This window comes from Mirounga leonina, unplaced genomic scaffold (assembly GCF_011800145.1).
Source record: "Mirounga leonina isolate KUSES-001 unplaced genomic scaffold, KU_Mleo_1.0 Mir_153, whole genome shotgun sequence".
NCBI classification, from domain to species: Eukaryota; Metazoa; Chordata; class Mammalia; order Carnivora; family Phocidae; genus Mirounga; species Mirounga leonina.
The window spans coordinates 35897614-35924500 of NW_023270387.1; the positions used below are offsets into that span (position 1 = coordinate 35897614).

Sequence of the window (26887 nt, forward strand, 5' to 3'; positions counted from 1 at the left end):
TTCAAAAGGAGAGTTTACTGAGGGACCCCAGCCCCGATGCGGCTGTGTGCTGGATTTTTCTTGGCCATAGGCATTGTCCCAGCACCTCCAACCCCAGCCCTTGGGGCAGGTAGGTCATTCTGGACCTGGCCCTGAGCAGGCCTCAGCCTTCCCCCAGCAGAGACCACAGGCCTCAACTAGCACTGAGGTGTTCACGTAGGAGAATCAGAACAAGAACGAGAGTGAAAAGAAACAGTCTGTTGGATTGCAGCAAAGTCCAGTGATTTCTGTGTAGTATGCAAACCAGACCCAACTTGCTGTGTTGAAATCATTCCCAAAAGAAGCCCTTTCCTTGGGTAGCCAGTGAAAGGGTGATATTATGTGTATAATCTCACAAATTACACATAAAACTTTGGGTGCAGATTTATTGTACACAACGAAGACTGCTTCTCAGCCCATCTAGGTGACAGGAAAAGTGTAAATATTAACATGTGGTACTCATGTGAAGCCTTTCCGTCCTGCCCCTGGCTTCATCCTCTGCCTATTTCCCTAAGGCCAGGGATGATTTGATAGGGTCTGGTTCAGAACTCTCTCTGGATGCTTACTAAAGCTTTCTGACTGACCAAGTGACCCTTTGTCTCTTCCCTTTCTTCTGTTGGAGCCTCGAGGGCGATGTCCTGAGCTTTCACCAGCAACCTCTAACCAGTCAGGTCACCAGGCACTCCCTGCTATCCATCCCTGTGCGTCCCGAATGTCCTTACCCCTGCCCTGTGTATGCGATACATCTTCGTTCTGTGATCCTTTGGTCTTGGTTCTCTGAGTCCACCGTGTCCAGAACAGTGTCAGCCTGTGGCGAGCTGAAGGCTGAAGGGAAGGCAAGCAGTGTGGTTAGTGATGAAGAACAAGGACTTTGGGGCCAGACAGGCGTGGGGGGGTGGCATCCTGCTCCTGTATCATTCACTATGTAATCTTCACGTCAGGAGCCACGATTTCTTCACTTATAAAATGAGGATCGGAATACACGTTCAGAGAGCCGTGGAAAGATTAAACAAGACTCCACACAACTCTTAAGAGTACCTGTCTTAAAATAAGTATCAGTACACAGTGGTTTTTAGGTGACAGACTTAGGGGGGCCTCAGGTGCTCTTCTGAGGGGGCCCCTTCTTCCTTGCACAATTTAAAAAATTATATTTCGGGGCGCCTGGGTGGCTCAGTCGGTTGAGCGTCTGCCTTGGGCTCAGGTCATGATCCCAGGGTACTGGGATCGAGCCCCCACATCGGGCTCCTTGCTCAGCAGGGAGTCTGCTTCTCCCTCTCCCACTCCCCCTGCTTGTGCTCTCTCTCTCTCTGACAAATAAATAAATAAAATCTTTAAAAAAATAGAAAATAAATAAAAAATTATTATGACCACGTTGACATAAAAATATGTCTAAGAAATATTACTGTTCTGTATGGAAAAGTTCCATTTCTCTTCTGTTTTCAAAGAAATCCAAGCATTTTTATGGGCCCCTAAGTCTACCGTGGGCCCTGGGTACCGTGCCTAACAGTGCCTAATGGGTAAGTCAGCCGTGGGTGAGAGACTTATTTCTGGAGATTCTTCCCTCTTCTGTTTCAATGTTATAACTGCTTTCTGGAAGTTGCTGGCCCCTCTGGCACTCAGGATATACACTTCTAGCTTCCCGCAGCCCGGCTACCCCAGCCACTAGAAAGGTCCAAGTGTGGAGCCACTCACTCTCCTAGTCCTGCCCCTCTCCTCAATTTAAACCCAGGTCTTCATTCTTCTGACTCAGTCTCATTTCCTGGGACTATTCTTTTTTTTTTTTTTTTTTTTTTTTGACAGAGAGAGAGATAATGAGAGCAGGAACACAAGCAGGGGGAGTGGGAGAGGGAGAAACAGGCTTCCCGCTGAGCAGGGAGCCTGATGTGGGTCTCGATCCCAGGACCCTGGGATCATGACCTGAGCCGAAGGCAGACGCTTAATGACTGAGCCACCCAGGTGCCCTCCTGGGACTATTCTTGGCCTGTAAAATGGCATTGGATTATCTGATGAACTATTTCTCACTGAGGTATTAGTGACTAACTGTGTTCCTCCTCTACTTCTTCTAGAATATTTGCATTTTGTTAACAGAACCTTTGGAGACCCTCCACCATAATACACAGCCATATATCTGATGGAGAAACTTTAGTCCAGCAAAGGATACACTTCAAAGGTTGAACTTTGAGAATCGTTGATTGTCTTGTGCCAGTCGCTTGATATCTACTGAGGCTGTGCATTTGACTGGTCTTGGTGACATAACTTTGATTAGAAAGCTCTGCTCTATGAGGCAGAACACAGACTGTCCCCAGAATTCTCCTGGTAAAGTGTCCTGCCTGATGGAGTCCTAATGGAATTCCTTTTATCCAGCATCACTTAAGGAGGACTTCTGCTCCCCATCTGAAGTCATCCCTCCAGCTGTGCTGGTGGTGACCCCACACATATACCTGAGAGACAAGTCTTATGCCCTCTGTTCCTGTTATTTCCTAGCTTTGGGCAGGAAAGTGTTCTAAGAGATAACCCTGTTTATAAAGGGTACCATTTACAGCACAGCACAAGCTCTGCAGTGCAAATTCTGGTTTGATTTCTGGCTTTATTGCTTTTTTTTTTTTTTTAGAGAGAGAGAGCACACAAGTGGTGGGGGAGAGAGACAGAGAATCTCAAGCAGACTTCCTGCCGAGCACACAGCCTGACGCAGGGCTCGATCCCAGGACCCTGAGATCATGACCTAAGCTGAAACCAAGAGGACGCCCCTGGCTTTATTGCTTATTATTTGCATGACCTTGAAGTCTCAGTCTCCAAATTTTATTTTCTCTTCTGCAAATTGGGGAGGGGGAGGTGGTTGGGTAGAAGTAATATCAGCCTCATAAAGGTGTTTTGAGAATTCTTAGTTATTGTGAGAATTAAATGAGACTGTCCATGCAAAGATCTTAGCATGATGCCTAGCATGCAAACCCTCAATGAATGACTGCTATTATTATTATTACTATTATGATGATGATGATTATTGCTACCACCACTAAATTTGTTACGGCCCCTCCAGTCCTGATAGCTTAGAGAAAGTGCTGGTGCTCCTTCCCAGACTCTGCAAGGCACTGCCCAGGGAGTGGCCTGAGCAATGGGAGAATCCAGCAGAACAGGTTTTTTCAAAGCAGTGGAAAGTAGATCAAAGGCAATCACCCAAATCTGGAAAAAGAATGTATTCCTTTGTTTGTTCTGTACTAGTTGTGAAAAACCTTTCAAAATGTAACTTATGCTAGAATAAAAATTGTGGCCGCTCTTGAGGTAACATGACTGAGCCTCTCCAGTCTGTGCTCTTCCTGACCCCCGAGGACAGACGGGGGCCACTTTGAGTTTCGGCTGAGCATGGTGATGGCTGACGGTGTTCTGTGATGATGTTGCCTACAGTGAGTAGCAAGCTTAGCCGTCAGCAAACATGCAGAGACAGCAGAGATGGTGGAGTGGGGAGCTCCACACCCAGGGGCAAAGTATACCTATGCCTTGCTGCAGATTGCTCATCACCCAATGTGAAATTTCATGGGACTTGGTTAGGCCTCTTGGCTGAAAATAACAGAAGCCCAACTCATACTATCTCAAGCAAAAGGGAGGATTTATTCTAAAGATTCCACACTGTATCAAGGAAAACAAGGCGAGAGGCAGACTGATCTGGGATTGAAACCCAGCCCTCAAATTTTGCCAAAACTTGTGTCTCCCTTCTCTGTGTTAGTCTTCTCTCTTTCTACAGACTCACTTCCTCTGAGGCTTTGGTTGACATATTGGAACAACAGCTCACAAGTTTTGTAAATGCAGTCATCCAAAGAAAGCCTGGTCTTACTTTCTCCAATTCCAGAATTTCTGTGGCAGGAACTGATTGGCCCAGTTGAGGTCAGGTTCCTTTCTCTGATTACCATTCGGCAATGGGAAAAGGTAAAAACCGGTTAGAAGAGCCTGGGGCATCCACTCTAACTATATACTGCTTGTGAGTGAGCAAAACCACGATAAGGGATTATTGAAATAGGGATTGATGAGCTACATGACAAGAAACATGCTGTTCACATTTGGCCCTATAACTGCATCCTGGCCATTCCCAGATTCCTCTCATTTCACTGGAGATTTGGGATGTCTGTCTGCTCACTGCCCTTGGTCCCTTCCCGCTGGGCAGACCCTAGCCCTGAACAAGCCGATTGGAGCATAATATAGTGGTAATGGCACAGGCTGTAGAATCACACAGACCTTGAGTCAAAGCCCAGTTCTGCCGCTGACTAGCTGTGTGACACTGGGCAAGTTACTTAGCCTCTCTGAGCCTTAGTCTCCTTATCTGTAAAATAATAGCTCTAAAATAATACATATCGAATCTGGTTGTTGTAAAGATTAAGAAAAATAAAGTAACCGTACTTAAAATACTTGGCATATAATAGATGCTCAGTTATGTCAATTTCACTTTCTAATTAGGTTACCTAGAAATCTTCAGGAGGGTGGAGGAGTGGTAGCAAGTGAAAAGGGAGAAAAAGAAAAGTGGTAGCATTTTGCATCTGGGAAGTATCCTGCCTCAGGTATTTTACAATTATCCTGAACAAACATTAAATAATTTAAGTGGGTCAGCTGCCCTGGGAGAGCCATGCTTGAATAGATATAGTCTCTCACTTGAGAGGCAAACCAACAAGGATCTCAAGATCAGTGGTGAATGTTTGTTTCTCATTAATTTACTGGTATGACTGTACGGTCCTTATTTCTTTCCCTATAATATCTAAAGTCCATGTAATGCAATCTAATCACTGAGTTAGTGAATCAAGTGCTTTAACATTTGATTGTGACTATTGCGGTTTGGTGAGGCTCTCCTCTTTGAGAATGTAGTAAGTAATTTTTTTTTTTATAATTTATTGAGTTCTGATGATAGCAAGCACTGTGCTAAACTTCTACATGCATTGTCTCATTTCTTCCTATGAATTCAGTGCTATCGCCCCCATTTTCCAGATAACGAAATTGAGGCTCGGGTACGTAGAGTGGCAAGATCACTCAGCACTCAGTGATAGGACAGGAATTTGAGCTCAGCTTAGCCGGCTCCCGAGCCTGAGTTCTTAATGCGCAGTACTGGTTCTCTGCACCTTGGTTTTGGTTTTAAGTTTTCGAGACAGGCAACATAAGAAATGAATCCCCAGGAAAATCTGTGCTTAGAATGTCTCATTTGATAAAGGATAATCTCACAGCGTTCGTGCACCCACACGACGTTGCTGCAGGGGCTTGGATGCAAAGCCGTGGAATTACAGGAAGAAAAATAGTAGAATAACAGATACACTATCTCCTTGGATACAACAACTCTTCTGATTACCTACTTAGAGGATAATAGCGATGAAGGGTTTCGCAGATGAATCCGTGAAAAAGAGAAACTGGAAATTGTGTCCCACCTTTAGACTCTTCAGCGTTTCCCATCTTAGTCAGAATTGTGCTCATTCCAGTTGTCTGTTGCTGTGTGGGGTCGTGTGTGCATGTGTGTGGAATATTTTGGCCTGCTCCAGAAAACCACATTTGGTGACCAATTGTAGGTATTATCAATGACTCCTGATGATATGTGAAGTATTTTCCGTCCATTGACCTCTGTACCGATAACGGGAACCAACGTGATCTCTAATCACAAATTGACCCGTTCTTCCAGAAACCATTTATTCTGTTTGGTGAGTTTCATTATATTCCAGACTGTGCTTCATGTGTACCTTTTTCTTTTTGAATTCATCCTGTGTGTAAACGGAAAAAAAAAAACAAAAAATAACATTTAAATATCATGTCTCTTTTGACTAAAAGCATATCTGGACTAATATCTCATATTTTTCTTTTTCATTCTCTGTTTTCAGCTCCAGGGTTCCTTGAAAAGAAAACAGGTGGTTAACCTGTCTCCTGTCAACAGTAAGAGGCCCAATGGCTTTGTTGACAACTCATTCCTTGATATCAAGAGAATCCGCGTCGGGGAGAACCTCTCTGCAGGACAAGGGGGCCTCCAAGTAAATAATGGACAAAATCAGATTATGTCAGGGAGCTTGCCCATGAGCCAAGCACCCCTGCGGAAGACTAACACTCTGCCACCCCATACACATCCTCCGGGAAATGGTATCTTTAATATGGGCTTAAAGGAAGTGAAGAAGGAACCAGGAGAGACTCTATCTTGCAGTAAGCACATGGATGGCCAGATGACCCAGGAGAGCATGTTTTCCAATAGGTACGGAGAGGACCCTGTAGAGCAGCTGATGGACCCAGAGCTGCAGGAACTGTTCAATGAACTGACCAACATATCTGTGCCTCCCATGAGTGACCTGGAGCTGGAGAACATGATCAATGCCACCATCAAGCAGGATGACCCGTTTAACATTGACTTGGGTCAGCAAAGCCAGAGGAGCACTCCCAGGCCCTCCTTGCCCATGGAGAAGACAGTGATCAAGAGTGAATACTCCCCGGGCCTAACCCAGGGCCCCTCGGGCTCCCCTCAGCTGAGGCCCCCATCAGCTGGCCCTGCATTCTCCATGGCCAACTCCGGGCTCTCCGCTTCCTCCCCGGTCCCTTCTGTCCCTCAGAGCCAGGCTCAGCCTCAGACAGCCTCGGGAGCGAGCCGGGCCCTGTCGAGCTGGCAGGAAGTATCCCACGCCCAGCAGCTCAAGCAGATCGCGGCCAACCGTCAGCAGCATGCCCGGCTGCAGCAGCACCAGCCTACCGCCTGGTCGGCCTTGCCCTCCTCCACTGGGCCATCGCCCGGTCCGTTTGGGCAGGAGAAAATCCCCAGCCCTTCTTTCGGTCAGCAGCCATTCAGCCCGCAGAGCTCCCCGATGCCTGGGGTGGCGGGCGGCGGCAGCCAGTCGAAGGTGATGGCTAACTACATGTACAAGGCCAGCCCGTCGGCCCAGGGAGGGCACCTGGACGTGCTCATGCAGCAGAAGCCTCAGGATCTCAGTCGGAGTTTCATGAACGCCCCGCACACAGCCATGGAGCCCCGGCATGGCAACACTAAGCCTTTGTTCCATTTTAACTCAGATCAAGCAAGCCCGCAGATGCCTTCTGTTTTGCCTTCCCAGGCTAAGCCATCTCTCCTGCACTACACCCCGCAGCCGCCGCAGCCGCCCCCGCAGCCGCCCCAGCAGCCCCCGCAGCCGCCCCCGCAGCCCCCGCAGCCGCCGAGCTCCATTTCAGGCCAGCAGCCCCCGCCGCCGCCGCCGCCGCCGTCCCAGCCCGCCCAGCCCCTGTCCGGTCAGCCTTTGCTAAGGTCCCCCTTGCCGCTGCAGCAAAAGATCCTGCTTCAGAAAATGCAGAACCAGCCCATCACAGGCCTGGGGTATCAAGTCTCCCAGCAGCACCGACAGGTAAGACGTAAGTTTGCTACCCCAAACGCAGAGGACCCGGAGACCATTTAGCCTGGTCCTTAGGCTCTGGTTGCAACCTCCGTGTTGGGGCAGAACCGAGACCGCGAAGATAGTGGCGGTCCTGTGGGATTCCCGCGAAGGCCTCCTGAAGCCCAGCTCACACCGGGCATCTGGAGGCAAGAGCTAGTATTTCCTTGTAGATCATTCCTCTCGTTGGGATCTGCAGCGGTCAAAGGCTCTTGCTTATTCAGAATGTTGCATTGTAATTCATGACCTTTCATGACGTGTCCGGTTGGCAGTAAGACTCGGATACACCTGATGTTTATTCCTCCAGTCAGTAAGTCGGTCATTAAGTCCACATGCGCGTCCTGAGTACCTGCCATGTGCAAGATGTTGTGATTATGCTGAAAATTGAAATAAGTCCAGACATGATATTAAGAGTATTTAATGACCCGTCTACATCCACACCAACCAACTGAAATGCCCGAATGCCGAACGCATGGTAATAGATCCTGCTGTGACTCCATGCTGGTGCATTAAATAAGACATGGTCCCTGTTTTCAGGCACAGTCTGGAGAGAGAGAGAGACAGGCTTTAAAACTCTCATTTGAATACTAAGTGGAAAGGCTAATAACATGAGAGCACAGAGGTTGGGTGTCTTACCGTGCAAGGGGAAATCAGGGAAGTCTTTTGGAGAAAGTAATGGCTGCATTAAGTGTTAAATGATGAAATCGTCATCACTACAAACAGGAAAAAAATATCAGTGGTTACCTTATATCCTGTGATTAACATAAAGCAGAGGTTTTATTCTGCCCCAGACGTGAATAGCATGAAGAGATAGTTCGGTGTCTCCAGAGCACACACTAGTGAGGAATTTCAGATCCCCAGGGAATTTGAGAGCGGAAACTCCTCCTGGAAGGAAGAAAGTCTGAACGTTGCTTTGTGCGTGTAATTTGACGGGTCTCTGTTAGTGGGCAAGCACAAAGACAACACATTACACGTCAAAACAATATGTCAGGGTATTATGACGGCACTGAGCCTAATTCCAATCACATTCCTAGAGTAGTTTTCGTGGCTACTGCCCAGACAAGAATGCCACAAGCACCACAGACCGTGGCCAAGCTAACCTTTGCCCTAGATGTGTGCCAGGGGAAAACTATGCTCAGCCAGCATTCGAGAGCTCTGCACCAAGGAAAGCTTTGAGCTCTTATCCACTTAAGAAGTGTGGGGGGTTAAAAAAAAAAGTGTGGGTTTTTTTTTTAATTGTAGTTGATGAAGAATGGACTTGAGCAGAGTCATGTGTATATTTTACAAAGTTCCTTTTTAACAGGTAATTTGGGAATCATTGATAAACGGTATTGTGGAACTACTTCCTAATGGCGTGAGTTGTCATTTTGGTTTGGATGAATCTAGGTTCAAATTCTTACTCTGACATTCACTAGCTGTGTGACCTCAAGCAAGTCACTGGACCTCATGAAGCCTGTTTTCTCTCCTGTAAACGGGGGTGATAATAATATAGCCTAGGATTTTTTTTTTTTTAGAATAAAATTAAGGAGCACCTGGGTAGCTCAGTTTGTTAAGCGTCCCACTCTTGATTTCAGCTCAAGTCATGATCTCAGGGTGGTGGGATCGTGCCCCGTGTCGGGCTCTGTGCTCATCAGGGAGCCTGCTTGAGATCCTCTCTCTCCCTGTGCCTCTGCCTTCCCCCCAACATGTGCACTCACACTCTCTCCGCCCCTAAAATAAATCAATAAATACCTTAAAAATGAGATAATTTTGCACCCAGAGTTTAGAATAAAGTTGGCAGTTATTATGATTATCATGGAAAGAGCCATATATGATCTCAGAATATTTTTAACAAGTATTACTCTTATGTAGGAGATGGAGTAAGTCTCAAGTTCTAACATAAAGAGTTTTGGAGGAATAAAAGAAAACTATCCTTCATTAATTTTTGTCCCGCAGTATAGTGAGTGGGTAGTGATTTACCCTCCCTAAGCCCAGACTTCTGATCATAAAAATGGAAATAATAAATAATGGGATATTAATAAAAGGTAGTGTTTATTATTTACCCTGTAACTGGCATGACTTCTGTCTTGCTTCCTTATGGTATCTCATTTCACCGGTATGAAGGAAATCCCATTGTTCTCATCTTAACAGGGGATGCAAGTGAGGCACAGAGAGGCTAAGTAACCTTTCCAAAGTCACACAGATAAGAAGTAGCAGAGCTGGGATTCTGATGGTCTGTTGTGCTTTTAGCCACTGGCTATACAGCTCATAGGTAGGATTTGTTGGGAAATGAATGACCACTTATAGACCATTGTGAAATTCTCAAAAAGAATATTTCCTCTAATAGTGAGCCGTATTTACATAATCTACAGGGTAGATGAAGTCCTTTGGGGATAAAGAAAGTCTTAAACTCTAACCTTCAGAGTTGTTATAGAAAAGAATAAAAAAATATCTGTGTGACTGTTGACCTTCCTGAGGGTGAACATTATGGAGCTAACCAAAGTAAGCCATTTACAACAGGAAATATGTCTCTTTGGTCACCCCGTCAGCCCTTCTTTGGGAGCCTTCCTGCCATCCTCGGTCCTGTTTCCGGCTCCATTTCTCCTATCTACAACTGTACACCACGCTCATGACCTCTTCATCCCCCTCGAAGCTTCCAGAACCCAAGCACACCAGTGGGTGCTGATGGCCAAATCGACATACATCTTTCAGTGTCTTAGATGATATTTAACTGTTTCCAGTGCCTATGACACATGATGCCAAGATAATTTTCCTCTTTTCAAGAAAGCTCTTAAAAAGTGGTGGAAGTGGCAGCAGTATTTCAAGCCAAAGGCCCCTTCTGTACATGCCAGACATGGCGACCCATTTACGGCTTTATCCTAACTTTGTAGATTGAATCAAATTGTCCCTTCCTGTTCAACAGTTCCAAGAGGGAGGATTCGGAAGTCCTGTGTCTGAGTTGTAAGCAAGTGTACCAGAGCTCCATGGTCAAATAAGTGGTGCCCTCTTAAAAGCATTCACCTTTGGGGGGGCTGGACTTATGCTAATAAGGGTGCTGTTGTTCAGCACAGTTACAGGGTTTTGCTCTGGGGATTATTGTCTTCAGAGCTTTTAGCACATTGAGTGGATTATTTTTATTTTATTTTATTTTATTTTATTTATTTGAGACCGAGAGAATGAGAGACAGAGAGCATGAGAGGGAGGAGGGTCAGAGGGAGAAGCAGACTCCCTGCCGAGCAGGGACCCCGATGCGGGACTCGATCCGGGGACTCCAGGATCACGACCTGAGCCGAAGGCAGTCGCTTAACCAACTGAGCCACCCAGGCGCCCCACATTGAGTGGATTATTACCAGTGCGGTAATATTCATCCTGGCAGGGTGATCTTTGAAAACAGTCAAGATGGGTAATGCTGCTTTGGGTCAAAAACAAGGAATAAGTGATAGGATAGGACTGGATTTCAAATATGGCTTGTGAACTTTCTCTGAAGGCAATAAAGTAAATAAATGAGTTGCTTTCCAAGATGGTAATTTTGAGAAGCAACTTTCATTTGGATGTGCATATTTTTAAGGTTTTTCTAATTCTTATTGTCTCATCTAGTATATTACTAAGTATTGTCAGCTCAGGGAGGGTAGTTTTAACCCCACCCTTTATAGTAGACAGTACAAAAGTGTGTTCTCATTTCCAATTAGCAAAATCTCTGTTACTCATGACCAAAGCCACAGGAGGGGAAAGATGGGGAATTAAGCAATTCTTAAGTTTATCAACTAGTGTCCTAAATGAAAGCACTGGTCATAAATTTTTTTCTGCATGTCATACTCAATTTGTGTCAAACATAGGAAGACTTATTATGGGATTTTTCTAATTGGAATTCTTTCACCTTGGAAATGGTGGAAACCTTGGCTTTCTGCTACAAGATGGTAGATTGAATTTGTCGATCAGTTGCTTGTAATTTACCGAGCAGAGTGTGCAAAGATGGCCTTCTCGTCACCCTTCAGAACGCTGCACCCAGACAGATCTGCATGCTCGGGCAAAGAATATACTGGGGGGGAGTCTGTGTCCGTCTGTCTTAATTGGGTACCCATCTCCATTCTCCTAGATGTGGATGGTGCCTGAGAGATGGGTGCAGCATAATCAAATTGTTAGAGACCTCTTTATCGTTTCATGTCTGGGGCGGTCTCAAGTAAGCCCTTCTCCAGATACTGAGAGAACAAATGGTATTTGGTATTTCACAAAATGTCTTCAGTGACTCTGTCTTGCTGAGGTTTGGGGCTTGGCAAATGGAAATACCTCCTGGCTATAATTTCCTTTCCTTTCTGATTTAAAGGTTATGGGAGAGGGCAGGAGAGGGATATAATGTATGCAGTTCTGATTTATCTTCAAGTCACTGGATACTTGTTTAAGGTGTGAAAGAGTTATTGGTTCACTAGGGCTTGTGAGAGTTCAATCCAAAAGCTCTAACCTCTTGAACCAAGAAGTGATCTTTGTCAGAGCTGTATAATCAGAAACTTAAAAGTGTGAATTTTTTTTCTAACATTAGATCCATGAAACTGAAGTGGATTCTATATTTGGTTTAGAATTATCCCATCTCTAAGAATTCTGAGAGGGAACACAGCCAGGGAATGGATGGTTTGTTATGACCGAAACATAAATTTGTACATTTCCTCCTTAGTTTAAAGCCAAGCTCCTCAATCATATATTAAGAACCTCACCCCTCTCTCTCTGCCTAGCCAAGTTTATCCTTCACTACTTTATATATCAACCCCTGGCATAAATCAGGCAAGACTCATGTTCTCCTTCCTTCTTCTTTAAGGTAATTTTGAATATATCTGATCTTAAAGATGAACACCCAGTTGAGGGTGAAGGAATCACTGGACCTCTCCTAGACTGACAAATCCTTATAATTGCCCAGTGAAAGTGCCAGAGAAGAGATAGAACCTTGAATCAGCTGGGAATGCCTTTTCTAGTGGGAAAATAATCATGAATTCAATGTTCTGCAACAGTATAACACGCAAGTCACCCCCTTTGCCGGGGGCCACAGACTGGCTAAATGGTCAGCCAGTTAGACTAGTGCTGGGGTTCAGGTTTAAAGGGCTAGAACCAGGTCAAAAGAAGTCAGGAGCATGAAGGGCCAAAGACAAGGCCAAGCCAATGTCCTAGACAAGCTGGGACACAAAACGGGTATACTCAGAATCCAGGAGTGAAGCCAAAAGATGGTAATAAACCTATGGTCATGGGTCAGATATAAATGACATAAAATCTAAAGTGAAGTTAGGATAGAGACCCAAGAGATGCTAGGTGATCACTGCAAATGACCCTTAACAATTTGGTGATTTCCATTATGACTCACTTTGGCTGGGCTATGCTGGCAAGAAGGATGAGGTCTGATACATACTGAGGATTGTCCGTGGCAGACCAGGAATATTATGTTTGCGTTTTCATTTTATTTTTGATATTTCATCATTTATCTTTTTGGTTTAAAAGAAAATAAAAATTTGTTTTTAATATTCCATAAGACCAGTGCTAGGGCTAAGAATCCAAATAAATTTCCAGACATAGATATTAATATGACCTGTACTGAAGAATCTTGATTGGCAAAATTAGCAGGAGGGGGATTTTGCATGTGTCTTGTTAGTTTCCGTTAGTTGATTTGTTGGCTTTCACCTTAATACCCACTCTGTGCCAACATGCAAACCCCCCTTTAAGGGCACTGAGGCTCAGAGAGGTTAAATAACTTGCTCAGAACTACAATTAGTAACTGGTCTGAGTTTAAGCCCAGTGTTAATAACCACTGTGCTGCATAAGTTAAGGAACTAGGTAGAAGTGGTTTGGGTTGTGTTAACAGGGCCTTCGCTAGGATATCTGTTCAAAATTTCATGATTGTCTACGTGCCCAGTTTATTTCTACCTCAGAGAAAATGTAAGCCAGTTCTGATGCAGGGAGGGATCTTCAAGCAAATTCACTGAAGTTGCCTTGTCTGAATCCACAGATCTTTATGTTTCCCCATCTGCCCAACCAAGAGCCATGAACTAAAGATCTTAGGCTAAATTGAGTACCGCCCTGTTCTGAACTCTACCAATAGTTTTTATTCATTCATTCAAAAAAATGTTTGTTGAGGGCTTCTATATGTCAGGCACAGTCCTGGACACCGATACCACTTCTACTCAGAATAAAGACAATACGGGAAGGGAAAAAAATAAAATTAAAAAATGTTTTTTAAAAAATTAAATAATCAGAGAGTATTTTCAAATTGAGCTTTTTTCATCATACTGCAGGCTTGGTTTATTCTTGGCTTCTGTTGCTAGGCTGATTTGCTTCCAGGCTTCTTGGTACCTCTGATCCCAGATAAAAATGGAGAATACCCAGGGGAGTGGTATGTGACTTTGCTTTTTGAGGAAAAAATTCAGGAGTTTGGTTAGCTTTTTTAAATGATGAAGAAAAATCATTCCCGTTCTTGTTCTTTAACATGATCCATCAAGATTTAAGAACTGTCCAGGGTCACTTTTAAGAGTTTCCCAGTGGGATAAAACCATAATTCGTGCATACATTCATATGATGAGAGTTTCATGAGCACCTACGATGTGCCAGGAATTAGAGATGAAAAGATCATGTGATGCAAAGAACCCTCTTTGTACCCATCTAAAAGATCAGGAAGGTATGGTCCCAACCCCTTGATGAGCTTTTGATCTGAAGGACACGTCTGTCCCTGATACTTACTGAATTCTTACTGGGCGCATATACTACAGTCTGATTGTAAGTCTACAAGTTCAACTTTGAATGTGTTATTTTAACCTTTTACAGAGTAGAGCTCTATTTTGCTGGATATCCCACTTTCGTGTCTGTTTTATTTTGTCATCCGAGTATGTAATAGCTCAGAACACAATAGAATGAATTGGCATAAAGCAACAATTAACTCCTGTATCCCTCAATAAAGAAATCAACACAATAACAAGAAGAACATGTTAGCCTTGGAATCATAATGCGTAGGGTTTAAATCCACACTTAGGGGAATGACTTCTATTATTCTCATCCCAAGGTCTTTGTCAGTGTGTTGCATCCATCAACAAGAGCTGTGCCTTTAAAGCATTAATGCGTAATTCAGCCTGTTGAATACGAAGTTTCCAACTAGGGAAAAAAAGGGGTATGAGGTTAAGAAATAGATTTGATCCCAGGGATGGAAATGCAAGAGGGTTAATGGAAAATCTGACAGATATTTAACTATAATGTGCATTAATGTAGGTGACTCAAACAATCCCCTTTGCACCCATTCTAATTAGTTCTGCCTTTTCTAATCAGATGTCAGTTGTTATCAGTTTGGTAGAGAGGGGTGGTGATTTCTTTTTGTGAAATCGAAAGGAAGCAACAACCCATTTCGCAGGTACACTAATCAGTAAATTTTCACGTTAATGGTTAATTAAAGTCAGGCACAGAAATCGGAGATTCAGAAGGTGTTTATTATAAGGAGTTCTTGATCTGAAACAAAAAACTGCACAAATGTTTAGACTACCAGGATTAGAGAGATGTAATGGGAGTGAATCATCTTACTCTTTCACAGTGCATTTTAAGCAGGGAAGACCAAACTTACACACACCGAGCCTAGGTAGCTCTCTGGATACTAATTAGAGAACTCCGGCTGAATATTTGCATTTCATGCAATGAATCTGAACAATAAAGTGGCACTTTATTCTCCAAGCAATAAATTGAGTAGAGCATAATAGAGGGAAGCCAATGGCTACTTTCCTGTGCATCCTGCAAAATCAAGTTTCAAGGTCCCCGAGGAAGAAAGAATGGGGGTGGTTGACCTGTTTCCCTTTCTTTCTGCTGCTAATTCCCTCCACCCTGAATCACTGGCATTTTCCACAGTTTGCTTTTCACAGGAGCTTAAGTTCAGCTCCACCTTTAGGAAACATGAACTTCATAAACAGGGAGCTTTTTTGGCCCTTCTTCTTGGTAGTCCACAGGTCTGTGTAGGTGCGCACGTGAGCATGTGGGCTTCATGCTCCGGTCTTGGGCTCCCATTCCTACTCTGTGTCTCGGGGTCTTTGTCCTGTTCCCCCTCCCCTTGGCTGTACCCTCTCCTCTTTCACCCTTTCCCTACAGATCAGTTTTGAACTTGCCTCTTTTCCCTGACCTCCTGGAGACCTGTTCTATGGCAAGCCTTAAGTGGGAGTGGGGGGAGGAGAGGACATTTCGCCACTGAAGTTGTTATTGGCCACAAGCATGAAGAGACTTTTCCTGGAAAAGGATCCGTGTTGGGGAGAGCCATGAGGCTAAATGAGCTGGCAGGCCCATCTCTCTATCCCACAGCCTCTGGCACAAAGGAGTGAATTCTGAATGGACATACCCATGGGCAGAACATATCCTGAAGAGCTTCTAACCATTGTCCCTTCTCATGTCAAGTGCTGGCTAACCTGGCCTGCCTCCTTCCAGTCTTGCCAACCTGCCACTGGAGTGAGCATGCTAAAATAGGAATGTGGTCATGTCTGTCACCTGCCTGAGGCCCATAAATGATCTTCATTTTCTCAGAATAAAATCCAAATCCTTATGTAGCTTATAAAGCTCTACATGACCCGGCTCCTGCCAAGATTTATTGGTTTCCAGTCCCAGGTTTTTTATTCCTTGACTCCCACCCACTCATTCACTCATCTTATTTTTTAGATTTTATTTATTTATTTGACAGAGAGAGAGATAGCGAGAGCAGGAACACAAGCAGGGGGAATGGGAGAGGGAGAAGCAGGCTTCTTGCCGAACAGGGAGCCCGATGTGGGACTCGATCCCAGGACCCTGGGATCATGACCTGAGCCGAAGGCAGATGCTTAACGACTGAGCCACCCAGGCACCCCATTCACTCATCTTTACCTGCCAAGTTCACACACACACTGCACTCTGGCTCCTGCCATAAAAAGTGTACTCCAATTCCTGAGAAGTACCATGCTTTCCCTCACCCTCAGGTCTTCAAATATGTTGTTCCTTCTATCTAGAACATTCTACCGCCCTACTCTGCACAGCTAACCTAACTCTATGCTTTCTCAGTCTCAGCTGAGACATTTGATCCACAAGGTTTCCCTGGCTTCCCAATCTGGATTTGCTCCCATCCTGTACTCTGGCAGCTACCTCTGCTTCCTCTCTATTGGCTGATATCAGCCCTCATCTATCTTTGTTCTTGTGTGTCTTCCTCAACGAGACTGCAGGCTACTTGAAGGCAAGGATGGTGTCCATCTTGTTCACCATTGTATTCCAACCTCTGATATGGCTACTATGTGGGATATTTAGTGAACAATGAACGAATGAATTACAACATTGACCCATCATCCATTCTTCTGTTCTGGGCAGTTAAGGACGCCAACACATCACCTTGTCCTCCCAAGAAGGAAGGAACAGAAGCTACCATTTCCACCTTCCTCCATAACAAGTCTGCTCTTAAAACACCATTTGCCCATGGACCTGCACCAACAGTTCCAATTTTCAGGGATAGAAACTAGAGAATTCACTCTCAGCTGCCCCATGGGTTAAACCTGTGGAAGGGGCGTGTGCAGAGGCACTCTTCTTGGAGCCTGGACTGACCTATATCACAGGGAATCATACGGGTAAGAGTCAACTAAGAGAATTTTATCAACAATATTCCAAATGATTCTTTTCTTTTATGAAACATATATGGAACACCAATAATTTACCAGCAGTGACCAAGACACAACCCCTACCCATAGGTAATGGACACAAACAAGTGATTATGTAGTGTTACAAGGTTTCTGATAGAAGTGACCGTAGGATATTCGGAGAATGCAAAAATAAAGCGCCTGTTATAGCTTTGGAAACTAAAAAAGGCTTCCTGGATGAGGCATCATTTGATGGCCGCCCGCACCTCTTCCTCACCTCTGCCTCTGTCTCTGCTGCTCCCTGTGTGCTTGCATTATTGCAAGCCTCCCTCCTTCTGACTCGCTTTTCCCTCCGAGTCATGGGCTGGACCACGTGTCTAGGAAATTCTGCCTTGTTCCATGCTCCGTAGGGCCGAGGCCAGTGGCTGAGGTTCCGTTTATCTCTGTTGCTTTGGCCAAGCCTCCCTGGAAATGCACCTTCACCCCAGATCCAGTCACTCCCCGAGGCTCTCCTGCACTGGACTGGCTCTCCTCCCTATGAATGTCTTTTGCCCAACGACTTCCTTTTCCCTCCTGGCCATGGGATCCTGCCCACCTGCTTGGACAGTTCCAAGGTGTCTTAGAACCCCAGCCTCTGCCCTAACTGCCCATGTTACTGTCATCACCCCTTCTCACACTCTGAAACAAGTAAAGTTTGTTTCTTCCTCCTCTAGTGCATACAACAGAGTGCCAGTTCTTTCGGTACCATTCTGATATTGTATGATAATTTAGTTTAGGTGTCTGTTTTTGTCCAGTGAACCAGGAATTCCTAGAGTTGGGACTATGGAATTTCTTTTTCTTCTCTGAACTCACAAAGCATTTTGTATCTCTCATTGCATTCATTGCTTTATACCTTGAATTATAATTAAGTCTATACATCAACCCCTCCACTAAATTGCAAGCTCCTTGAGACCAGAGTGTGCGTATAATTTATCTTTGTACCTCCAAGGGCTAACAGAGTACCTGAGAGAAAGTCCCAACATAAGGACACAGAAACAGAAGGAGAGGAAGGGAGAACAAAGGAAGGAAGGGAAAGAAGCTTCAGTGTGTGTGTGTTACAGGTTGTATGGTCTTAAAATCAATGGAAAAGAAAAAGGGTTGAATCACTTCTGACATCAATCTGAATAGAAAATATACATTATTGAGAATTTATGCATTGTTTACCTTAATGACCAGATAGCCTTGGTCAAATTACTTGGATTCTCTGAAACTGAGCTGCATTATCTGTACAGTAAGAATTACAACACTATTTTTTAGGATTGTTGAAAAAATTCCATGAAATAACCCATGAGACTTAGGACAAATGTAGGGCCTGCACCTTGTAGGCAATTCATAAGTGTTAGCTCGCTTTCCTTTGCAAACTAAGGATGACCAGAAACAAATCCACTAAAACAATCCAAATTAAATGTTAGTAGACCCTTGCAATGGTTGAATTCCAAAACTGAGCTTCCATTTAACTTTGAGTTTCCAGGCAACTAAGGCAAAAAGAAATTATATGGGGGATATAGAGGTTCTTTTTCTTCAGTATGGAAGAGAGCATGCCAGTTCATCAGTGGAGGCAAACTATTTCCTGGAAATGAATTCAAAGGTACATTTATCACTGGGGGAATTAGGTAACACGATGGACATCTTCCACTGAACATTTTGCGAAGACATCATGACACTGTTTACTTTGAAGTTTTTGTTATTAAGCTGCATTGTAAAATCCGAGGCCAAAACACTGGATTTTAATTCCGTGAATACTTTTCCCTGGGAAGCTGAGATAATGGGGTACAGATGTCATGTTTTCTGAAGCTCTGTATCAATGGTTTTTGCACTTTGTTTGAGTAAGAATACGTCTCTCTTCCCCCTTTCAAGGTTTCCCTGTGACACCTCCCTGGAACTTAGATTCCTTCAGGACGGGCTTCAAACCTGGGTTCTGGCTTATCCCAAGGTAGAGTTTAGAGACTATATGGGAATGCATAATTAAAATTCCCGTTAGACTGCCTCACTCAAATCTCAATGTCTTGAATGAGGTTCTGGCAAACCCAAGCATTGTGTAAAGTAGATGAGACCTATGGAATGTCTACCTCCGAGTCAGCTTCCAAGGAGAGCATTTCGAAAATCCTTTTAGGCTATAATCTTATCCCTCCATAGAGAACAAAGCTGTAAACTTCAGATGTGACCCCTCTGCTCACCAGAGCAAGCTCATTAAAAATCACCATGAAAACATTCAGCAGTTGGTATAGTTATTTTTCAATCAACAAATATTTAAGCGCTTCCCGTACACAGAAAACCATGCCAACTGCTCTAAGAAAGGTACTGAGAGGGGTGTACCATGTGGTGGGGGCTGCAGGGGAATGAGAAATAGAAGACAAGGATTCTGGACCCAGACTCGTTGCCGAGTATCTTACCTTTAGTAATGAGACTTTGTTTACCCCCTTTGTTACAATTTTATTCTATAATCCTTGAATTTTATGACTCTAAAATGCAATTACTGTCCTCATCTTTAAATTTGTTCTTTTTATCACAGTAACACAGGCAAATAATTTAAAATGACAAGTCATGCTAAAAGGCAAAAGCTATTCCTTGGCACCCCCTTCCCTCAGCCCTCACCCCAGAGGAAACCACTTTCACCATTTTGAGTTTCTTCTTCTGGTAGTTACTGTCGGATCGCTAAATTCATGCATGCCTCAGATCTCTTTCTTTGTTCCTTTTAAGCGGTATCTATTACATCTTATACAGTAGGTGAGGATTTTAGTCTTTCTCTGTCTTCCCCTTTGCCGCCACAAGGTTATGTCAAAAATTTGCCTAAGTCCATATCAGTGTCTTCAGAACTATGAAGACATAAGTAATGTTTACAGCTAAGACAAGCCAGATACTGTAAGCATAATTCCTCTGAAGAAGCTCCGTGTCTAATTTTCTTTTCACTTGTCAAGTTTCCTTGAATCTCTGGATATGTCTTCTCATACCGTCCAACAGCTCTGTGAAACGTCTGTCAATTTTCCACCTGTAATTCCTGTCAGATAATCTGTTTGTTGTTTCTTTTCCTGGATGCATCTCCCCAGGAGCCCTCTCTCCCCAGCTACTGCCCTGACGGAGTTCTCTAGGCCCACGGGTACTGCTGTCACCCTAGGACTTCCTGCCTCCACGCTGGGAATGCCTTCATGTCTTTTCTTTATCAGACTCCCTGTTTCTGGGTCCCATGTGTGGCTCTTTATTTAATCTCTCATTTTGGTGGATTGTATCTGCTGATAGCTTCCTGACAAAGGATATATGAAAGGTAAAATGTTGAAACCCTCAAAGACATCATAACTCATTTGAGACCATAAGAAAAAGCTCAGAGCACCAAGAAAGAACATTGTTGAACATTGATAATGTCTTCCTAGGTACATTTGGGGCTACGGAGTGTGCAAAGAAGGGATGAGAAAGGAAGCTTCATTTATTGAGCACCTACTATGGGCTGATTGGTTTTTCCATGACATTCCTAAGAAATAGTCATAATTTTCTAGTAATTGGCCTAAATCACACAGCTATCAGGCGGCGGAACTGAAATTCAGATCATGTTTGTCTGCTTCTAGGCATGCTCCACACTCTGTGTCTCTCAGCCAAAAAGCATAAGTGCACAATCCTTGCCCTCAAGGAATTTGTTCACCCATGTCTTTATTTTTATTTTTTTTTATTTTTTTTTTTTTTAAAGATTTTATTTATTTATTTGACAGTGAGAATGAGAGAGCACGAGAAGGGGAGGGTCAGAGGGAGAAGCAGACTCCCTGACGAGCAGGAAGCCCTATGCGGGACTCGATCCCAGGACTCCAGGATCATGACCTGAGCCGAAGGCAGTCGCTTAACCAACTGAGCCACCCAGGCGCCCCCACCCATGTCTTTAATCCAAATCAGACGTTTGCTGCTTTCTCGCCCACTATACTAGCCTCGTACTGTGTGTGTGTGTGTGTGTGTGTGTGATTTAATTCTGGTTAATGCAGTATCTATTTTCCTAGTTTCATGTACATCAAGTTTTATTATGTTTTTCTGTGAAATTCTGGAACAGAGCTATTTCCAAAGAAGATTTCAGTTCTTTTTTTTTAGATTTTATTTATTTATTTATTTGAGAGAGAGAGACCATGAGAGGGGGGAGGGTCAGAGAGAGAAGCAGACTCCCCGCTGAGCAGGGAGCCCGACGCGGGACTCGATCCAGGGACTCCAGGATCATGACCTGAGCCGAAGGCAGTCGCTTAGCCAACTGAGCCACCCAGGCGCCCGAAGATTTCAGTTCTTGATCCCATTCCATTTATTAGGGATTAGGCAGGTATAGTCTGATCTGGTTACTGCTGAAAATGTGTTCATGGTTTTGCCCTTTTCCCTGGTGGATTTTGGGTTCTATGCCAGTCGGTTCGTTTGCTGACATTTATCACATTTAGCTCCTGCCTCGGGGCCATTCAGGATTATTGGTGGGGAACGACTCCTGGCCGTGGCCTGCAGTAGCAGGCTTCTCCAAGCTCTCTTTCCCCTGGAAATCCGTATTGGTATCTCTCTCCGAAACAAAACAGAACAGTAAGTGCAAGGGGTAAAAACATAGGAAGGGATTTGAAAATGAATGAAAGAGGCTAGAAGCGTTGTTTTCTTTATAGATCAGTTACTGGCCAGTGTGCAAACAAACAAGTAAGATAGACGTATTTCATCGACATCAGCACAGTTGAAGCCCCCGACGGCTTTTCTCACCCAGGGGCCTTGACACTTGACACAGATCTCTGCAAGCGAGGGGCATCAACGGCAGGGTCAGCGGCCAGGCCCCAGCGCGGGGACCGTCCCCACTGCCTTCTCTGGCACCACCACTGCTCCCAGAAGCAGAAACACAGAACCCTTTCCTCCAGTTAGAGATCAGAAGCAGCTAACCGTCCTCTGAGCAGGCTCTACTTTTGAGTCCTGGGTTCTTTTTTTTTTTTTTTTTTTAAGATTATTTATTTATTTATTTATTTGAGAGAGAGAATGAGAGAGAGAGAGCAGGAGAGGAGGGAGGGTCAGAGGGAGAAGCAGGCTCCCTGCCGAGCAGGGAGCCCGATGCGGGACTCGATCCTGGGACTCGATCCAGGGACTCCAGGATCATGACCTGAGCCGAAGGCAGTCGCTTAACCAACTGAGCCACCCAGGCGCCCCTGAGTCCTGCGTTCTAAAGGTTCATTTTTAGTTTGGTTGTTTGGTACTCTTGGTGCACTTTGTCCGTAGGAACAAATTACAGAAAGTTTATCACGTCCCAGGCTGGCCTATTCAAAGTCTATTTGACTCCTCTGGTCATCGAGCTGTTAAGAGTACTGACCACAATTTCTCGAACACTGCATTTCAGAAGGAAAAGTTGTTCAACTACACTGATTGAACCAGGCATGGGGGTGGAATCAGGAATACAGTCTATTTAGTGAAACAAGAGAATCCCCGTGCAAGAGACAAATGGGAGTCCCACATGTGCACAGGGCACTTTGCTCTGAAAACCACAGAGAAGGAAGAGACTTCCACCTCGGCCTGGCTCCGGGTTCTGAATGGGAAGACGAGGAGCATTTTTGGCTGGACCTTCATGGCAGAGGGAAGCGGGCCTTCAGACCAACGGAAGAGGGAAAGTGAGATTAGCCAGAACATCACCAGCGAAGGGCCACAGAGCTCTTCCTTTCTAGTGGTCATTTATAGATATTTATAGATTGGGGGCTACCTGAATGCCTGTCAGTGTCTATGCCTACCCACACCAGTTTTCTGGACTGAAGTTTGTTGACCTGATTTATCAAGATAAAAAGATTTGAGCCATCAGTTCTATTTCCAAAATCTATACAGAGCACCAGGCAGTAAAGACCTTGACACCAAGGCAGCCAGGCCCAGGGGCCTTACCAGGCTGTGCTCTGGACACCTCACCAGCCTTGGGAGGCAGGACTTGGGAGCCAAGGCTGTGTTTTGCATATGCGAACAGAGTCCACAAAACGATTTGCTCCTTTTACTACTATTACAGCCATGATGATTCCTAAAATAAGGTTTGACCCATCTGTGTGATGAAATTGAAATCGTCTACATAGTCAAAGCCAGAGAGAGAAAGCCAGAGAGTCAGAAAGATGGGATAAAAAGTAGGAAAGAGTGGTCTCAAGGGAGAAATGAAAGGAAATTTGGGCCAAAAAAAATGCATTTCTGACCATCTCTTCTGCTGTGTAAAGATACTTTATAAGGCAATTTAAACTCTGACAAATCGCCTATTTCTGTTTGCAACTACAGATGAAGCCAACCATTCTCACAAACTTGTCCATTTGTTTTTACTGCTCATGTTTCATTCAATTTTTGGGGAGGGATGGCTATTGTAAAATTCTTTCACATTTCTCTGAACACTTGAAATGGGGTCAAATCTAAATGAATGTGAATTCAGCATGGATCCCAAGGCCCAAAGGTCAGGCTCCACTTGGACGGTTTTGATGTGTAAAGCGCTGCCAACATTCATTTTTGTAGAGCAGCAAGAGAACCGAGCCGTGTGCTGGTGAAGATTGACATAGACCTCACTTTCCCCATCCTCAGAGGCAAGAAGTTTCTAGTAACCTGTGGGTCTGCGTGACTTGGGGAATATTGGAGACCCCTCATCGGTCCACTTTGGGTGCACACATTCTCCAAAGAAGCCAGATGCACATGGGTGAGAACCTCGCCAGGCTGTTCCTTGGGAGTCTGAGGGCAGCCCTAACTTCCATGGGAATGGGATTCTCTGCCAAATTCAGATGCCGGAGGCTTCCCTTAGGGACCACAGCCCATCTTAAATGGAGGAAGTTGCTGTGAGAAGTAAAGCAGGAAGTTCTAGAGGGCTATGTCCCCCCCCCTTGTGTGTGTGTGTGTGTGTGTCAGTGAAAAGAGATAAGCCCTCGTCACTGTTTGCATTATATACTCGTGGAGTTTAAAATTTCAGGGAGAGAAAATAGTAAACAGAAAAGGAGAGGGAGCTTGTTTATCTCTCCAAGGCTAACATTCCTACTCATGCATACGTTACAAGATGCACACCATTCATACCTCCAGGTTTGACACATTTGTCTTTCTCCCCTAAATGTCTCTGAGACTCCGCTTGGATGGTAATTCAGATGACTGTGAGGGTCACACCTCTCAGCAGTCGAGTCAGAACAACTTCCAGTGGTAATTCCTTTAAAATGAGGAATTTCTTCACCTCCTCCTTGCCTTGGAGTAGGAAAGAGGAGAATTTATTCACAAATTGGTCCTAACAGGGGAGATAAGGGACTCCCCAAAGCACGGCTGACGAGGTTTACTTCAGTATCCAGGTTTAGGGGAGCATGAGAATATTGCACCGCAAGGCCCAGTTGCTCAGACATATTGGCGTGCGATCAATATGAAAGGTACTATCGGAACTGAGCACTAAGAGTAAAAACATTTTTCACATCGACATTGCAGCACATGACACACTGAACTGTATCTTCCTAGCCACAAACCTCACCAGCTTTTCCAGTAACCTGAAAAGACAAAGAAAAAGAGAACTTGGGGAAACTCCTACTCATCAGTCAGGTTTCCCCTTAAACGTCACTTCCTTTAGAAAGCCGGTCAGACAGATCCACCCGCACCTGACTTCCCCTCGCTCAGCTCTTCATGCTCTTTATGTTATGCCTTCCAGAATTATCTGTCTTCTTACTAGACAGTCTTCACCTCTCAACCCCCAACAGCCAGCACACTCCCCAGCCCTTTGTAGGCACCTAAATATGTGCTCAATGATTGATGGAGTACTGAGGAGTCTGAGTTAGGTCTTGGAGGACACAAAAATGAAGATAGAATCTCCGCCCTTTCTGGAAGGAAGACCGGTAATAAGAAGATACCACACAATTTGGCAAACTTGGTAACACCTGTAAGAAGAGTTTCTCTCAAGGAGAACAAAGGGAAGGTTGAACTTTTGAGCACCCTAGTGATAAAACAGACAACTCTGTTAGCTACTTCTGGGACTCATTAACTTTACTAACAAGAAATAGTCGAATCCTATTTCCTTACATTTCAAGTTTGCTGCAGGGAGAACATGATATCAATAATACTAGGCAATGGATTTCATTTGGGGAATATTCTATTAGAAAACATGAAATATTATCAATACCTTCCCTGGGATATCGATCAGCTTTGTGGTATCTAACATTACATTTCAAACTGCAGAACCGAAAGCTAATACATAATTGGCTTTGTAGGAAGGGTTTAAAGAGTGAATAAAGAATCATGCTTGAGTTTCTGCTTGCTCACTTCTTCTGTTCTTCTGCCATTTAACTCCCCTTTTTCAGAAGAACAATCAAAATAGGTTCCGCCCGCTCGCCGGCCTCCGGTGCTCCGTGCAACACTGTTTACCCAGCAGTGTTGGTATGCCTGGCAAAACAGACAACAGAAAGGAAGGGAAGGCTCTTCCCCGAGGGTTTGCTGGTCCGATCAGAGCACCCTTGACAAAGATCACTTGCAGTCTCCGGCAGAGAAACCTAACGTTTATTCCAGTGTCAAAAATGACTTGCAATCTTTTTCGTATTGGGATGTTTGCGAGGACTCCTTCCGTCCCTCTCCCAGTGTCCAGCGGGCCCTCTGTGCTTAACAGCAACAACAGCAACAACAACAAAGGTTAGAACCCTGGTGCTGTTGCAAAGTTGAATGGCTGCAGAAGACCTTGAAACCGTCATCATCTGCACAAAAAGTGAACGGACTCTACACTGACCTCTCCAAAGGTAGAGCCTATTGAAGAGGTCAGTCTTTGGGGACCATTTGCTTTGGTGGCTTTTCTGATTTGGTTCGTGTTTAGAGAGAAATTATATTTCTTTAAATGTCGGCTCTAACTCTCATGTGACCAAACAAACTGCAAACAAGAGCATGGTAAACAGAACACAGCATTTCAGCCGTTTCTTGTGACTTTGGATCTGATGCGGACAGCACGTACTTTCCTTCACACAGGGGTATAGTTTGAGAATATGAGCTTGTCCAAGGCCACGGGGCTCTGATGCCATTGAATATGCGGGGTGGCTGCCTGCAAGCCAGGTAACTACTCTGCCTCATTTCCCCCAAATCACAATGAGACAGATGATCAGACCAGATGCGTGGCCCCCAGACTTTCAACTTTCAAGACCATATTTGTAATAGGGTTGCTGACACGGATCTGCTATATTTCATTTTCCTGTGTAAGGACATTAAAAATGAAAAATCACCATCATTTCATGGAAAAAAAATACATTTTAGCATTAAAAAAACTGAGAACATAATTGCAGAGTAAGTGAGCATCCTTTAAATTAAGTGAATAAATTTTAGCTGTTTGATAAACTCAGTGTATGATCCTTATTTTTTGGTCCCATTAGCAAATAAAAAATTCCTTGGTGGTGGATATGTGTCCCTGGAACACCACCAGACCAGATGATCTGCATGGTGGCTCCTTCCATGTGCCCCACTTCAAGCATAATACTAAAACATACAAATAAGTAAATAAGTAAAATGCCAACTAGAGACATAGCCCCTTCTCCTTAGCTAGGGTGAAAGTGTTAATGTTTTCCAGCACCCAGCTAACGAGAATGTCTGCCACCGCATCATCCCACCTCCACCCAAGATAGTAGATCTGCTTCACTCCATTAAATTGTCATTGTTTTCAGCTGCAGTGACTCTTCTAATTAGGAATGAATCTAGCAATAAGGAAATCAAATAAAAAGAAATGGGGAAGATGCCAAAGGGCCAAGAGAATATAAAAGCAAGACAAAAGCTTTTTTTGCAAGGCTAAATTGATGATTTTGCCCGAAACACAAATGTAAAGGAAAGGATTTATAGCACAAAGAATGTAATACAATTCAGTTAAATTGTTCAGTCTTATTACAGTATTAATGCTGCAGCCAGGTTTCATTGTATAAATTAGATACACAGTCTTTTCCCTAAGTTAGTACTTGATTCCCGTAA

General features: G+C 44.3%; 1 protein-coding gene across 1 annotated transcript in view; it reads left to right on the forward strand.

The window, feature by feature from the left end:
* The window catches only part of MAML2 (mastermind like transcriptional coactivator 2), a 338311-nt gene that overhangs the window by 222371 nt on the left and 89053 nt on the right, over positions 1-26887 (forward strand). Inside the window, exon 2 of the mRNA XM_035009336.1 lies at positions 5862-7355. Coding sequence (XP_034865227.1) covers positions 5862-7355 — 1494 coding nt within the window. The remainder of the gene's footprint in view (positions 1-5861; positions 7356-26887) is intronic.